At 40.8% G+C, this 17,316-nt stretch overlaps 1 protein-coding gene and 1 long non-coding RNA gene across 2 annotated transcripts in view; one reads left to right on the plus strand and one right to left on the minus strand.

Annotated features, from left to right (window-relative positions):
• Window positions 1-3,453: 3,453 nt before the first annotated feature.
• LOC123795242 (uncharacterized) lies at window positions 3,454-16,918 on the plus strand. The gene is made up of 4 exons (XR_015726295.1): window positions 3,454-5,059; window positions 5,339-7,623; window positions 8,709-13,166; window positions 15,537-16,918. It is a non-coding gene; the product is annotated as an uncharacterized LOC123795242 (long non-coding RNA).
• Window positions 14,193-17,316, minus strand: part of GTF2B (general transcription factor IIB) — a 32,272-nt gene continuing 29,148 nt past the window's right edge. The window contains exons 6-7 of the mRNA XM_045801849.2: window positions 16,912-17,193; window positions 14,193-14,606 (exon numbers count right to left, since the gene is read on the minus strand). Coding sequence (XP_045657805.1) covers window positions 14,473-14,606; window positions 16,912-17,193 — 416 coding nt within the window. The 3' untranslated portion in view covers window positions 14,193-14,472. The remainder of the gene's footprint in view (window positions 14,607-16,911; window positions 17,194-17,316) is intronic.

Below are 17,316 nucleotides of genomic sequence, written 5' to 3' on the forward strand. Positions count from 1 at the left end.
TGCAAAATGGAGGCCAGCCAAGGGACTGTAAGCTTGGCTCTCTTATGCTCACTCTGAAAGAGAGACTCATTAACAGATAGAATAATATAGATAGATAGATAGATAGAAAGAATAGACTTAAGCAAAATGAGTTATAAACTTAGTTATCTCTCTTGTGTGCCTATGCATACCAAGTAGGTATACTTACATTTATGTAAATTAAATACTCCTTTGGTATTTTTAAGGTAATACTAATTATGTGGAATAATTTGTAAAATATCCCTTCTCCCTTCAAACAGTCAACATTGTGTATTTCCTAATCATGAACATACACAAGCAGAAAACTTCTTAGTTGGTGCATATATATGCATGTGTTCTATTGCTTTATAAGGAGGGAGGACATACTAGGTGCAGTATCTGTGCATTCTCTGCATAACCGCTGTACGTTCTTCTGGTTTCTAGATGCTCATGTACCCCAGGGCTCTGTTCTCAGCCCCTTCCCTTTTTTGTTGATACAGTCCTCTAGCCCGAAGACTTGAAATACAATTCATATGTCACTAACTCAGAAATCGTATTTCTAGTCCCAAGTCTTCCAGGAAATTGAGGAATATATGTCCAGTTGCCTATGTGACTTTTTCACATTTACGCATGGATGGCCTGGAGACAGATCAAATTTAAGATGGTTAACACGGAGTGTTGACTCCCCCTTCCTACTTTTGTTCTATTACAGCTCTAGTTCAAGCTGTTACCATCTTGCCCCTAGGCCTCCTCTTAACATCTGGTCTCTCAGCTTTCACTTTGTCTACCTACAGTCTACTGCCCCATACAGCAAAGTTCTCTTTTAAAAATGCAAACCCTCCACTGATTTCTCACCCCATTCATTATAAAATGTCAATCCTTTTACCCTGGCTGCAAAAGCATGGGGTGGTTTGGGCCTTTACAAGGCATGATGTGGTCCAAACTACTTCTCAATCTTGCCTCATTTAACACTGGCCCTTTCACTCCCCTCTTGCCAAAATGACTTCCTTTTTAGGCTGTAAACACGCTAAGATCTTTCCTACCTTAGGGCCTTTTCCCTAACTGTTCTCTGTTCCTGAAATGCTGTTTCTCCTAATTCCTGCATGGCTATATTTTGACATTCAGATTTCAGCTTAAATGTCACCTCTTCAGATTGATAAGGGCTCCAATTTATTACCCTGAAAATGTACCAAAAGAATCAAGCATCCATCTGTCTTTCCTGTACCATTCTATATTTCAGGGTAACCAAATAGTTGATACAAGGAGAGTTCTTTTTTTGTATAGAAGAGTCTTAGCCAATAAATGAAACAAATTCAGGATTTGGAAATTATCTTTTTGCAACTCCTATTGAAATATGAATCTTAGCAACAATGTATGAACTTTGATCCTACTTTGGAAAAAAAATATATAATTTTGAGACCAAATGAGTAGCCATGAGACTGCATATCACATGATAGTTTAGTTGGGTATGATAACTGTGGCTCTGTGGGGTTTTGGGGGGGGGGGTTGGTTGTTTAAACTCTACCCCCAGCATGAACCCAGAGATCAAGAATCACATGTTCCGTTGACTGAACCAGCCAGGCACCTCAAGGTTATATGTATTTTTGAAATTCTCTCTCAGTAGATACTGAACTCTTTATGGATGAAATGATAAGATTTCTGGAATTTGCTTTAAAATACTTTTGAAAAAAAAAAAGGCAAGAGAGTAGGTAAAACAAGAATTGCATAATGTTACTAATTGACTAAGCTAGGTGATGGGTAGCAGAGGAATATTATAGTATTCTCTCTGTTTTGAGTATGTTTGAAAGTGTTCATAATAAAAAGCTTTTAAAAACATCTCAGAGAGTCCTTTTCCTATCACTTATTTAAAAGTAACTACATATTCAGTCACTATCATGTTTTAGTTTTTTGTACTTATAATAATCCAATTTTTTTCTCATTTATTTGTGTATTTGTTTCTCCATCTAGAATGAGAGCACAGGCCTTGCCTTGTTCAACACTATATCCCCAGCATGCAAAGTACTTCCAGATACTATTGGCTGGTGTATAGTATTTGCTGAACGAATGAGTTAAATGTGGAACTGAAAAAGGAGGTAATTTCAGATCAACTAAAATAGAATGATTTTATATAGCATTTAGTTGTCATATACTGCTTGCTATCTTAAATTCTGTTTATGAAAATTCAAGCCTGACCTGGGAAAAATCCAAGTAAGTTAAGGGAGGATTGAAGGATACTTATCAGGCACCTCTTATTTTCGTGAGAGTGTTTGAGTTTGTTTGATGCTATCATAAAGTGTATATTTTGGAATTATTTAATGTTGCTTTTGTTATTTAAGGTGAAAAATGTTATATGTTATCCTTATCAGTAAAATAAGAATATTCGATCATGGCCTTTTAAAAGTTGTCATTTGAGATGATACTCCATGTTGGAGACCTTTGAAATGATGCCTGTGAAGAAAAGAGCAGTCTGAATTACAGTGGGCATGACTGTCTTAAACTGGAAGATATTTCTAGCTTAGTTAATTAATAACACCTTAGATAAATTAAAACAATATAGATGTATTCTGTAATTAGTTTTGTAATTACCCATGTTGAGATGTCCAAGTCTAGAGTACAGGAAGGGAACTGGGCTGGAGATGTAAGCGTCATTGGATGGTAGTTAAAACCACAGTAGTAGATGAGGTCATCCAAGGTGGTGTAGATAAAAGGACCAATCCAGGACGAAAGGGATGAGTAGAAGAGGAACACTCCACAGGGAACTGAAAGTAGGAAGGCAATGAAAAGTATAAAGTGCTATCATGAAGCCAAGGGAAGGAGTGTTTCAAAGAGGAGAAAATGGACAAAAATATCAAATATTAATCAGTTAAGATGAGGTCTAAGATGTTTCTGCCTGCTTTAGCAGTACAGATATTATCGAGACCGTGATGAGAGTAGTTCTACTGATGTGTCCAGGGTTGAAATTAGCCGTCAATGTTTTATGGTGGGGAGGGGAGGGAATCTTTTAAGAAGTTAGGCTATGAATGTCAAGAAAGTGCCAGGGATTGAGAAGATTAGGACATAGAAGAGATTGCAATGTGTTCACATGTGAATAGGAAGGAGCCAGTGAAGAGGGTTGCCAACATGCTTGTAACTCCCACAGGATCCATGCAGTCTAGGCCTCTAGGGTTCATAATACCCATCTTCTCTCATCCCAGAGATGGAACTACACCCAATGACCTTAAATGCTAATCATCTTCCAGATTTTGCTAAAGTAAAACATTAATCTTTTTCTGATCAACCTTGCCCTAAATAGAATTAATCAAATCCTCATTTGTGCCCCCCACCATAACATGTAAAGACTCATCATACTTTTTTGCATTCATTTATTTTTTTAAGGATTTTATTTATTTATTTATTTATTTATTTATTTATTTATTTATTTATTTATTTATTTAGAGAGTATGCATGAGTGGGGGGAGGGGCAGAGGGCAAGAGAGAGAATCTCAAGCAGACTCCATGCTGAGCGCAGAGCCCAACTCAGGGCTTGATCTCACGACCCTGAAATCACGACCTGAGCCTAAATTAAGAGTCAGACACTTAACCAACTGAACCACTCAGGCACCCCATTGCATTTATTTATTTCTATATCTCTTTTCTCCAGACACATTTATTCATCTTAGATGCCAAGTGCACAGCACTGTGGCTGACACCATAGGTGTTTAATAAATACTAATATAGCCTTCATTAAGTAATAACCTTCATTTTTAAAATGAAGCATTCTGTGTGATAATACTGGATCTTCATAGCAATCCCATGAAAAGCACTGTAAGTATTCTCATATTTGAAATAAGGAACCAGAGGCTTGAGAGAGTTAACTTGTGCAAAGCACACATTTAGTTGGGAGAGCCAGGACTCAAACCCCGTCTGTTAGCAAGATTCATGCTCTTATGCTCCCCATACTTAACAAGTAAGTGAATGAACGGGAATAAAGGAATTCAGAAGAAAAAAATTTCCACAAGTGAACCCCTACACCTGGCAAACATAACATTCTCAGAGGATCTGATTGTTCAATAAATACTTTTTGTTTGGGGAAAAGGGGGGGGGAGACAATTATAAAACCGCAATTAGGTGTAAACTTCCAGGCTGTCAACCACGGGAGCTCCCTTATTCTTCCTTTGTAGAAAACAAAAAGGATTCACATCTGTCCTCTCTCTTTGTTCATCTGTGAACACACTGGTCCAAGAGCTTATTGGTACTAAAAGGATGGATTTTTCATGGGAAAGGAAGAGACCTTTTGCTTTTAAATGGTTGCCTACAGTGACCACACAAACCCATGTGTCCACTCCTACTCCAAACATAAAGAGCCACCAAGAGCCTGCACTACATGCTGGCCTACCTGCCACACAGCCTCTGAAAAGAAAAACTCATGGTCCCCAAGACCACCACCTGCTGGTATCATGTTTAAGCTGTCCCATGTCTGAAATAATCTGGGATTGTTTCTGGTAATGTTAGGACCTGAAATTTCCTCCAGTCATTCATTCATACTTTTATATCACAATTCAATCCTAGGATCCAGACTAGTAGAGTCAGAACTACAGATTTGAAATCACTCATTGGAATTGTCTAGTTTGGGAAGGCATGTAGAGATGAATCGAAGTGTAGGTCCTGAGCAGGTTACTGTACCTCAGTTTTCTCATCTGTAAGATGGAAGTCATGATAGTTCCTGTTCAGTGAGATGTGCTGGAACTTCCATGATAGTAACACTCTTGAATGGCCTTGGCTCCCCTACTTCCTAGGACTTGCAGAAAACAGAGCTCCCTCCAGAAAGGATCTAGTTCCAGCTATTAAACGGCTGAGAGAATCATTGGGAAGACAGAGGAAGCCGACTCCAGACTGACCTAGGAAGAACAGCCACAGTCCCACGGTTGGGCCAAGGAGTTGCTGTTGATGCCACAACATGGCAGTTGCTCGGAGATTCTGGCAGCTGCTTTACCTACAAAATACACCAACAGAGTGGATGCCGTGTGTTCTCCCGCACTGGACTCCTTTCCAAATTCAAGTGTCATGGGGGTGCATCTGATTGGTAAGAACTTATATCTAAAATTTTAGCTTCAAAGAAATCTGGTATTTGGGGATTTTTTTCCCTTTTTTGGAGGGGTGTATTTTTTGCTTCTAGCCTCCTGTTCAAGAAAGCATTCTAGGAGGTTAAATGTTGGACAAGCCAATTCACACTAGTTGCCATGAAGTATAGTCATAAATTTATACTCCCCCCAAACAAACCAACTCTTTTTATTATATTCAGCGAATTTTCTTTCTTTTTTAAATGAGGTATCATTGACATATAATATTATATTTGTTTCAGGTGTACAATATGATGATTCGGCATTTATATATATTGAAAAATGATCGCCACAGTAAGTCTGATTAACCTCTGTCATCATACCTAGCTACAAAAACTTGTTTTCTTGTGATAAGAACTTTTAAGATATACTTGTCTCAGCAACTTTCAAATATGCAACGTGGTAGTATTCACTATAGCCACCATGCTGTGCATTACATCCCCATGACTTATTTATTTTATAACTGGAAGTTTGTAACTTTTGACCACCTTCACCCATTTTACCTACCCCATCCCTCCCCACCTCTGCAACCACCAATCTGTCTTATGAGCTTGTTTTGTTTTGTTTTTCAGATTCCACATATAATTGAGATCATACAGCATTTGTCTTTCTCTGACTTATTTCACTTAACACAACACTCTCAAGGTCCATCCATGTTGTCACAAATGGCATTATTTCCTTCTTTTTATGACTGAATAATATTCCATTTTGTATGTGTGTATATTCCATTGCATATATTTTTTTCTTTATCCATTCATCCATTGATGGACGCTGAAGTTGCTTCCATTTATTGGCTATTGTAAATAGTGCTGAAATCAACATGGGGTGCAGATCTCTTGTTTTTGTTTTCTTCAGATAAATACCCAGAAGTAGAATTGCTGGATTATATGATAGTCCCATTTTTAATTTTTTGAGGAACCTCCATACTGTTTTCCATAGTGACTTCACCAGTTTGCATTCCCACCAACAGTGCACGACGATTCCCTTTTCTCCACATCTTTGCCAACACTTGTTATTCGGCTTTTCCGCAGTTACCATTCTAATAGATATAAGGTGATTATGTCATTGTGGTTTTGATTTGCATCTCCCGGAGGATGAGTGATGTTGAGCATTTTTTTCATGTTCTTAGTGGCCATCTGTTTGTCTTCTTCAGAAAAAATGTCTATTTGGGTCCTCTGTGCATTTTTTGATTGAGTTGTTTGAGTTCATTATATGTTTGGATATTAATTCCTTTTCAGATATATGGTTTGCAAATATTTTCTCCCATTTAGTAGGTTGCCGTTTTGTTGATGAGTTTCCTTTGCTGTTCAGAGCTTCTTAGTTTGCTGTAGTCTCCACTTGTTTATTTTTGCTTTTGTTGCCTTTGCTTTTGGTGTCAAATCCAAAAAAATAATTGCCCAGACTAATGTCAAGGAGCTCACCATCTATGTTTTCTTCTAGGAGTTTTATGGTTTCAGGTCGTACATTCAAGTCTTTATAATCCATGTTGAGTTAATTTTTGTGTATGATGTAAGATAGTGGTCTAGTTTTATTTTTGTCTGTAACCGTCCAGTTCTCCCAACACCATTTACTGAAAAAACTGTCCTTTCCCCATTGTGTATTCTTGGCTCCTTTGTCATAAAATGATTGGTATATATGCATGACATATATGCATGCATTTATTTCTGGGCTCTCTGTTCCATTGATCTTTGTGCCTGTTTTTATGCTGAAACCATACTGTTTTGGTTACTGTAGCTTTGTAATGCAGGTTAAAATCAGGGAGTGTGATACCTTCACCTTTGTTCTTCTTTCTCAAGATTGCTTCAGTTTGAGTCTTTTGTGGTTCCACACAAATTTTAGGATTGTTTGTCCTATTTCTGTGAACAGCCAATTTCAAAGGGAAACTTAAGATTCAAAGACTTTTCTTCACAGATAAGTTTTATGCTATCAAAAGTATTTTAAAAAATTGCTGCTTTGTCCAAATAGGGAGTACTCAGCCTCGTTATATGTTGCCTGACCAGCATTAGAAATGAAGGTCTGATGTTGAGAGAGATCACTAGCAGGGAGGAAGGGCAGAGGGAGAAGCAGACCCCCACAGAGCAGGGAGCCTGATGCGGGACTCGATCCCAGGACCCTGGGATCATGACCCGAGCCGAAGGCAGACGCTTCACCGACCGGGCCACCCAGGCGCCCGAATGCAGCCCTTCTGAGGAGATGAAACTTGACTGTGGCTGGAGTGTAGGGATAAACTGCAGGGGAGTAGGTGGTACAGGTGAGGAAGGAGAGGGTCCTGCGCCCAGGACTTGTATGCACCATCCCGAAAGGATGATTGATCGCAAGAGCAGATCTAAGTTGTGTGGGGCCAGAAGTATATACAATTCTGGGGCCCTCTTTAAGATTTGTATTTATGATTTGATTTGTATTTATGGCTGCAGAAGTTAAGTTCAGAACGCTGGAAGAGGCCTGTGCCAGTGCACCTCAAGTTTTATTAGCTTCCTGATAAATCGTCTCTGCCTCCCAGCCATTGAAGCATCTTCAGCTGCCAGAGGTATGATGAGATTTGCCACATGGAGAATGGTGGGCGGGGGGGGACAGACTGAAGGCAGGAGCGCTGGCCGGGAGCCGCCTCAGCAGCTGTGGGAGGTGATGGAGGCCCAAAGTAGCCTGTGGTCGGTAGGAGAGAGAAGAGTAGATGAAGCAGCACCATTCAGGTGGTAGAGACACAGGACCGGGACCGACTACATGTGGCCCGTAAGGGGCCGCATACCAGCCGCATCCCAGGCATCTCTCCCCACCAATGTGATTTCCACTTAGCCGCCAACAGCCTTTTCCAAGTAAAAAAGGCTTTTTTGCCCACCTTGTGCCCTGTTCTTTCCACATGTGTGGAATGCGCGTTTCCTCCTCTCGGACGCCCGTGGGCTCCGTACACACCTCTGTCTTACATGCGCCACTGTACCCGTGCACAACAGCTTCGTCCGCCACTTGAATCTCGTACCTCCAGAGTCTACACGGGGACAATAAATGGCCTGCGTGGCTCTCTACAAAGACATGTGGAATAATACACCGCAGTCAGGCCGACTGAGGTCCAACCTAAGATCAGTAGTTGACGTGAACTGCAGCTGGGCTCCGGCCCAACAAAGGGGTCCCTCTGACAAGCCCCCAAGAATCACCGCTTATTCGAGTTTCGTCCTTCCGCATCTAGAGAACGTCCACACATACGCTGCCACTTAACGCTGAAAAGCATTTTAAAATCAGCACATGGAGGGGGCAAGAGGACTGGGACTAGCTGTCATTTTGCTCCTTCCTGGTAGTGTGACCTTGGACATGCGATGGCAGCTCACTAGTGATAGGTGGACATTTCACCCCAATGTTCTCATCTGTTAAATGAAGGAATTAGAGTTGCTCATTCATTTTTAACCTTCCCTTTCAATCATAATCTTCAGTGTTACTTCCATACATAAGATAACCCGAACAGAAGCAGGGTGGGGGCCCAGCTTGGACACATCAGAGGCCTGGGCTTTGGCCCTGACACCACATTTTGGCTGTGACTTTGAGTCTATCATTACTGTCTTTTATCTGCATAGTAGAGATAGCAAGTATTCAGTAATGGTTTTATTTATTATTTTTTTTTAGTAATGTTTTAAAAAGGCATTTTAAATGGTCCTTAGCAGCACGGACATCCAATCGTGGAGGCCTGGGGCTTCTATGAGAGCCCTCAGAAGTGGCTCCGGCGCGTGAACACCACCGTCGTGTTGGCAAATTACAACAGTGAGAGGAGCTGATTACATAGCAGGTAAGATTTGTTGGCCGCAGCAGCGAGCGAGGGGGTTGAAAGTTCCGGGTCCATTATTTGGCTTTCTGGTGTCTCATAGCCGTAGAGCTAGAAGGAACCACAGAGGGAGTAAGAACATTCCAGAGAAACCTCTGACAGAGCAACCACGTCTCTGCTTAAATACCTCCGGGAAGTATTCAACATGACTGACATGTCTTCATCTGGGAGCTTCATGTAACTCTCCCCACCTAGGCCTGTCTTTTGGAACAATGGAGAACAGACTAGCCTTTCCAGTGTCTCTAAGAGCATTAGACCCAGGTCTTTTGTGGTTTTGTCACCCATGTCAATTTAAAACCAAATATTTCTTGGCAGAATTGTAAATTTAACATAACATCACTTCTGCCTGTTTTCTTGCTCTTGCTAAGTACCTTGCATACCAGCGATCTTCCTTCTTTCTCAGATGTCTGAAAACATTTATCATTTCCAGTAATGGCTGTGCCAGCCACAGGCTGCTGCAGGTCACAGAGAAGGCACGAGAATTGTTCTGATCTGTGCAGAGGAAAAGCAAAGCTCTGTGGTCACGTTTTCCCTCTTCCTCGTTCACTCCATGTGCGTTTCGGCCTCCTGGAATGGCAGTTAGAAGTTCCCCTGGCTAGAGAGATGCCTGTGGGCTGAGGAATGGAGGTTTACGTTTGCAAGACATGCTGGGCCTCTGTGGCCTAGAATGGTACCTGTGTGGTGACATCTTGCAATTTTGAGATCCTGATGAAGGGAGTGTGTCTGTGGAAATATCTGGGAGGGGGAGAGTGAGGAGGTGTTTAGGGGGCCAGGGAATCTGTCGGTAGCTCCACAATTGGCAGATGAGATTAAAACTCCAGCAACAGGAAAAGTCAGGGCCATTGACAATTGGAAATATTGGCATGGGGCACAGAGAGGCCTCCTGGCTGGATTAGGACCAGATGGGTAATAGGCTGACCCCCTCAGCTGTTCATCTTGATAATTAAAGTAAATCTTGCACCTGTGATAGAAAATTAGCTCAGAAACCAAAGACAACCATGGGTAAAGTACATTTGTTGGTTTGAACACAAAGGCTTACTATCAAGAGGCATCTAGTTGAAGCATTTAGTTCAGAGGAAGAGCTACAGAGCAGTTTCTAGCTATTAACTCCTTGTCACCTGAGCTGATTTAAAAATGATTCAGAAACTCACTCTGAAGAGCTTTCCCCAGAAAGCCACATACAAGTATTACATTCAATGATTTTGTTGATTTAGTATGATTTAGTAACTGAACAGAATTGTATTTGAAAGCTACGACTACTGTTGGCCCTGAGGCAGCCTCCTGGAAAATAAGCCTCAACAGCATAGTTTACTAGCAAACAGCACTGACTTGTGTGACCAGGAGACCACAGTTAGTCCTATGTCTCCTGCTAAGGAAACTTGGACAGGTCCTTTGGTTTCTCCAGGCTTCTCTAATCTATAAAATGGGGGAAATTGGGCCAGAGTGCTCGACCTCAGATTCCATGAAACTTATGATTAAATCCTCGAACTTGTAGTGACAGCCGAGATTGTCAATGAAAGTGGCTTCCAGAGAGTCTTTGTTTTAAATACCGGGATGGGAGGGGCCACATTAACTAAGATTTCAACTGTTTAAAGATGCTATCATGAACAGGTTGGACCCCCTTTTTCTTCACAGAAATTGCCTTGCGTTCCTAATATTACCTATTTGCTAAAATGTAGGCCCACCCCAGGAGCTGGCTTCGATTTCTTAGTGTGACCAGCTCTCAACAAGGTGGGTGTCCCCCGGTATATGGGGAGATTTTCCACACCTCAAAAGATAAGTAAAAACCATGCACAATCACTGGTTAGAATATGTCAGATCTCTTTCACTGGTTGAAAGACCTGGCCATGATTTTTTTAAATGTCTAAGTGTTAGTAATTTTACTGTACTAAGATCAAGTGGTTGCAATTGAACACTTCACGTCATGAGTGGATTTTGGTAGACAATCAGTCAGCCATAAACCTCTATTTGTAACAGCCTTGAAGCAGACAGACAAATAAGGAATAGGTCCCATTGAGGTGGAGAATGCTAGAGGGGGCAGAGGCCAAAATGTGGAATTGCTGTGGATGGTTCCCCTTCTCTAAGTGAAAATGTTCCAGTCGACAGATTAAATGACTCCCTCGAAGGGTCCCTAACAATACATGGATTCCAAACACACCTATCCCCATTGAGAATACCCACACTCTGAGGCCGGGGGTGGGGGGGAGAAAAGAGAAGGGAGTGACACCACTACTACTTTACCTTTCGACTGGCATTTTTCATTCAATATCTGAAATGGAGTTAAACTGATTAAAGCCCGTGTGACACAGGGAGAATTTTTTAAAACTACAATTTTATTCAAGAGATACCTACCAGAATATAGATCATTCCCCAAACAACCTTCTGCCCCGAGATTAACCTTTAAAATCAGTTCTGTTGACCCAAGTTTTTTAAATGTATAGGACACAGTGCTATATACTTCCCTCTTAGGACCACCTTTGCTGCATCCCACAGATTTTGAACAGCTTTTTCATTTTCATTTGTTTCCATGAATTTTTTTAATTCTTTAATTTCCTGGTTGACCCATTCATTCTTTAGTAGGATGCTCTTTAGCCTCCGTGTATTTGAGTTCTTTCCAACTTTCCTCTTGTGATTGAGTTCCGGTTTCAAAGCACTGTGGTCTGGAGTGGTCATGGAGAAAGATCCCAGTCTTTTGGTACGGGTTGAGACCTGACTTGTCACCCAGAATGTGATCTGTTCTGGAGAATGTTCCATGAGCACTAGAGAAGGATGTGTATTCTGTTGCTTTGGGATGGAATGTTCTGAATGTATCTGTTAAGTCCATCTGGTCCAGCGTGTCATTCAGAGCCCTTGTTTCCTTGTTGATCTTCTGCTTAGATGATCTGCCCATTGCTGAGTGGCATGTTACAGTCCCCTACTATTACTGTATTATTGTCGATGTTTCTTTAATTTTATTAGTTGGTTTATATAATTGGCTGCTCCCAAGTTAAAAGTGTAAATATTTAAATTGTTAGATCTTCTTGTTGGATAGACCCTTTAAGTATGATATAGTGTCCTTCCTTCTTATTACAATCTTTGGTTTAAAATGTAATTTGTCTGATATAAGGATTCCCACCCCAGCTTTCTTTTGACGTCCATTAGCATGATAAATGGTTTCCCACTCCCTCACTTTCAATCTGGCGGTGTCTTTGGGTCTAAAATGAGTCTCTTGCAGACAGCATTGCGATGGGTCTTGCTTTTTTATCCAATCTGATACCCTGTGTCTTTTGATTGGAGCATTTAGCCCATTTACATTCACGGTAACTATTGGAAGATATGCCATTGTATTGCCTGTAAGGGACTGTTGTATTTTTTGGCTCTGTTCCTTTCTGGTCTATGTTACTTTTGGGCTCTCTCTTTGCTTAGAAGACCCTTTTCAATATTTCTTGTAGGGCTGGCTTGGTGATCACAAATTCTTTTAGGATGTTTGTCCTGTAAGCTTGTTATATGATCTCACTGATATGTGGAATTTTAGAAACAAGGCAGAGGATCATAGGGGAAGAGAGGAAAAAGTGAAACAAGACAAAACCAGAGAGGAAGATAAACCGTAAGAGACTCTTAATCTCAGGAAACAAACTGAGGGTTGCTGGAGGGGGGTGGGGCGATACGGTTAGGTGATGGACAGTGGGGAGAGTATGTTGTGGTGGGTGCTGTGTGTTGTGTAAGGCTAACGAATCACAGACCTGTACCCCTGAAACAAGTAATACATTATGTTACTAGAAAAAAAAAAAGTTTATATTCTTCAAAAAAGTGCAAAATGATCGGGGGAAAATGTATAGGACACAAAAAATAGACCAAAATGGTGACAAAACTGAGTGGCAAGGGCTAGGGTTTTTATCCCTTTATGCTTATCTCCATTTTTCTAGTTATTGAATACATTTTTGTAAGCAGGAAAATGAAAATACTAAACAAATCCTATTGTACCTGGACTGCAACTGTATTTTAAAAGCACAGCAGAGCCAAACAGCTGGAAAGAACAAAATACCTGGTGCTTATTTCTCAGTGGCTTATGGGTATTTTTATGATGCACTTTCCAAATGTTCTTTATTGTGCATGTACTGACTTTTGATAATAGCAAAAGTAACTATTTTAAGATCTAGCCAACAGGTTGCAGCTTGCAGAGAAACGTAATCAGTGGGAAGTTTTGTGGTCAATCACTAGAAACTGGGGAGCATCAGAGGAAAGGACCGCTGCTCTCAGTCCATGCTTGGAAAGATGGAAAGGTATGGTACTGGGGACCAAAGATGGGGGTGCCCGTGAGGGAGACACTGCCCGACCTAAGATTCTTTCTTCTTCCTGGGTTTCTTTCTGGGTGGGATGGGTTCTGCCTGGAGTCATCACTGCTTATCTTGGGTTTATTTCTCTGGTGTTCTCCCCCAGCTTTGAGTAGTACCATTTGTGTGTCCCACGTGTTGTGCGAAGGAGAAATACCATTTGTCTTCATGGTCCAGTAGCCATCCCCCTTCCATGGTCAATAGAAATAAGAGAAAGTCTGATCTTCTAGAGGGGAAAGTACCATTTTGGACCAGAGTGTGAATCTGTCTACTGGACTGCAATAGGAGACGTACTTCTAATCTAGTGCTAACCTCCTGACAGATGTGTAGAACTGGGACACCTGCTTTAAGGCAGCGCACTTTACACGGTAATGTTTAGCAGGGACTCAAGGCCCCTTACAAACTACCTTGGTGGTAAAAGGGCAAAGTTCTGTTGGTCTTTACCTCAATGCTTACAGGTCAAGACCTGAAATTGGTGTTCCTCTAAGAGTGATATGCAAAACACCTACACATCCGAATCATCTATGGAGGGGCTGTGCTTAGTAAATCCCTGGATTCCTAGGCCCAATAATCTATTTTAAATATACTTTACTCTAGGACTATCTTAGGAAACAATAATTGCAGATAATGCAGGTTCTATGAAATGAAATGTTAAAATCCAAAAATTGCAATCTACTAATTATTTACCAGGATCATCTCCTCTGCTCCATAAGCTCCCTGTTACCTCTCTCCAGCTAATGCCTTTCAAGGCCCAGTTCATCACTTCTGGCTTTTCAATATATATATTTTAATAAATCACACACACCCTCTTTCTTTGATGTTCTTGGTGTCAACAGTGGTTCCAAAGCCTGACTTTTTGTTATATAAACAAAACTATATACATGGAAAGAAACAGAAAACAAGGACCTCTATCAGCTTTATTAGCTGCAGTGATATGCATTATTTGTAATTATAACAAAAACTTTAGTTTTCAAAAACATTTTATTCAAGAATTACATAATTTCAAATATCTTCCAAAATACAGTTTCCTAGATTGCTACAAAAGAAAGCAAATTCAATAAGAAATTTAAACCATTAAATATGTTTCACTAGTATATACATACAGAATGCCAAGCAATTAATAGTTAGCCCTGGAATGCGTACCATGTCTTTTGTTTTTCCTTATTAAAGAGAGGCTCAATCCAGCACTTGGTATAGGCTATGTACAACAGGCCAAGTTCAGTGTTCAGAAGAGTTTGACATTAGCTGCCTCAATTTACAGCTGTGGTAGTTTGTCCACAGGGGTGTCAAATTTGAAGTCTGTAGGAAACAGATCTGGGGCTCGAGGATAGATTAGCCTGTAGGACTGTCTGATTGTAACATCAGCAACACCAGCTATATCTCCAATTTCTAAAAGGCAAAAATCAAAATATTAATTATAACTTCCATCCTATCTCCCTTCTACAACCTGCGTTCCGATGTGTGAGATACGGTCGTATAAAATCCACAGTGAAAACCCCAGAGACGTTAGACTTTCAAAACCTAACAATGGAAATCCATACTACATGGCAGAAAGGAGGGCTACGGTTGGTAACAGTACCAATGGCAGTATCCCTATCACCTCAAAGGGCTGTCACGGCCGGGTGAAGAGCTCTGCTAGCTGCGGGACGTGGGACCAGCGCTCAGGGCACAGCGCTAAGAGCGAGAACTATCGTACTGGCCGTCGTATTTAGAACTGACTGCTTTTTCTTCATGGTAAATCTTTCTGAGGATCATGGAAGTAATCCATGAATACATTCTTATAAGGAAACTCTGTTATTTCCGTGTTTAAAAGCTCCCCTGCGGCACCTCTAGTTAATTCTGTTCTTTTATTAAAAGGATGTTTGGAACCATGCGTTAAAAACCGTGGTACAACCTCTTTACTTAGTACATCAGACATTACACATCCAGTGAACGCAGCTGCACACTCTAGCATCACGAGGATGTTTTCACTAGTACACACACGTTAACACCGAGCACCGAGAGTTCACGTAGTTCTAGTCCATTACAAAGCCGAGGAGTCGATCTACTTTTACCCTTCAAAGTCATTGTCACCTTTTTCCTTTTTATTAAAAGAAGTCCCAAAGGACTGCTACTTGACAATTATTTGGTCATAAATACTTAATCAAAATGGATTTTTAAAACACAGGCTTTAATGCAAACTCATTTTTACCACCTTTTCACAGTTCAAATCCTAAGGTTTCAGGGATATTCAGTGTGGATGCCTGCCATCAGTGTGCAATGAGCTAGTTTTAAATTTTGTTGTCTCATGTGGCGTGACATTTGTTCTCTGTCTTCCAGACATGGAGACCAGTGACTGTCGACTGGCTGCCGGGAGGGGAAGAAAAGGGCCTTCCATCTCAAAAAAACCAAAATACTTCATGTAAAACACAAACAGCAGAAAGTGCCAAGATAAACACCTCTGTGTTGCTGATCAGAATAAACTTTACAACTAAGAGCAAAGGTAAGGACGCGCTGCTTAGCTTTAACTTCTCAATTTTACCAGAAGACTCAAAACGTCCTTAAAAAATATGAGCGGAGGCCAAAAGGAATGGATAAGGGCACATTTAAATAACGAATGGTCGGCTGCTCCTTTCTAAACATTCTTCTATATAATTTATTACTTTCATTAATACAGAAACCTGCAGCCTAAACGGAGGTGAAAGGCTGTTCTTAATAGGGTATTACAAAGTCAGTGCAGCTAGGCCTCTCACTACCTCACTTTTAAATTTAGAATTGCTGCTTTTTCTTTATCAATCTTTTTGAGGATCACAGAAGTAATTAATGAATGAATGCTTGTAAAGAAATTCACTTAGCAGTTCTTTCCGTTCAAAAGTTCCCCTACAATAAACTCAAAAATGGCTTTAGATGGTTGAAACTACTTACATCAGTGTCTTAAGAAACTGAATAACGTTTGAAAGGAGAAAGAGAACGGGCTTCACACAATGTTACAACCTGACTGTCAGCGTGGATTTCCAGTGTGCCCAGCTGTAGGAGGCCATGCCGGGAAGTGGGAAACAAGCACGGCCCCCACCTCTCAAGATTTAAAAAGCTAAGTTTTGAGGGGGAAAGAAGGACTATTCAAAACAACATTTCAGGGTGACAAAAAAAACTTATAGAAATGAAAAATGTACAACCTAAAATATTTAATAGGGCGCCTGGGTGGCTCAGTCAGTTGAGCGTCTGCCTTCAGCTCAGGTCACGATCCTGGTCCTGGGATGGAGCCCCACGTCAGGCTCTCTGCTCAGCGGGGTGTCTGCTTCTCTCCCCCAAACAGATAAAAAATTTTTAAAAATAATCTGAATGGGAAAAGTGTATTCATACAGTTATGCCTCCAAACATTTTTATTTATGAATCACTTAAGAAAATACAGTATTTTTAAGTTTTGATTCCAAGAAACTTTCTTTTTTTAAGATTTATTTGAGAGAGAATGCAAGCAGGGGGAGGAGGAGAGAGAGAATCCCAAGCAGACTGCCCCCTGAGCGTGGAGCGTGACATGGGGCTCAATCTCATGACCCCGAGATCATGACCTGAGTCACCCAGGTGCCCCGACGAAGAAACTATCTCTTAAATGTGGGTTTGGGATATTTACCCGCCTTGTACTTAAAATAGAAATACAATTACACACTACAGCCTTCACAATTTCATCACTACTCCTCCTGAGGAAGAATCCTACCTTTTTGGGTCCTCTTCTCAGCTGATGCCTGTGAAGCCATGTAAATGGCTGCCGCCGCCACAGAGATGGGGCTCCTTCCAGGAACCAAGTCCAGTTCCACAGCTTTACGGGCTATATGTGTAGCTGCCATCTGCACTTGTTTAGGGAGACAAAGGTTGGAACAAAACCTGGACATGAAGTCCCCAGTTGTAATCAAATCCACACTGGTTTCTAAAGCCTTCAAAATAAGTTTGAAACATCTACCAATTTCTTTCTTAGAAATTCGTGACACAGCACATATTTCTGAAAGAAAAAATAAATAAATCCACATAAGTCATACAGTTCATTTAAGAATACATCATTTCTGATTATAAAATGCATTCTAATTGCAAAAATGCAATCATGCCTTAAATGCCTGATTAAAAA

This window comes from Ursus americanus, chromosome 12 (genome assembly GCF_024610735.1).
Source record: "Ursus americanus isolate L20-20 chromosome 12, mUrsAme1.1.p, whole genome shotgun sequence".
NCBI classification, from domain to species: domain Eukaryota; kingdom Metazoa; phylum Chordata; class Mammalia; order Carnivora; family Ursidae; genus Ursus; species Ursus americanus.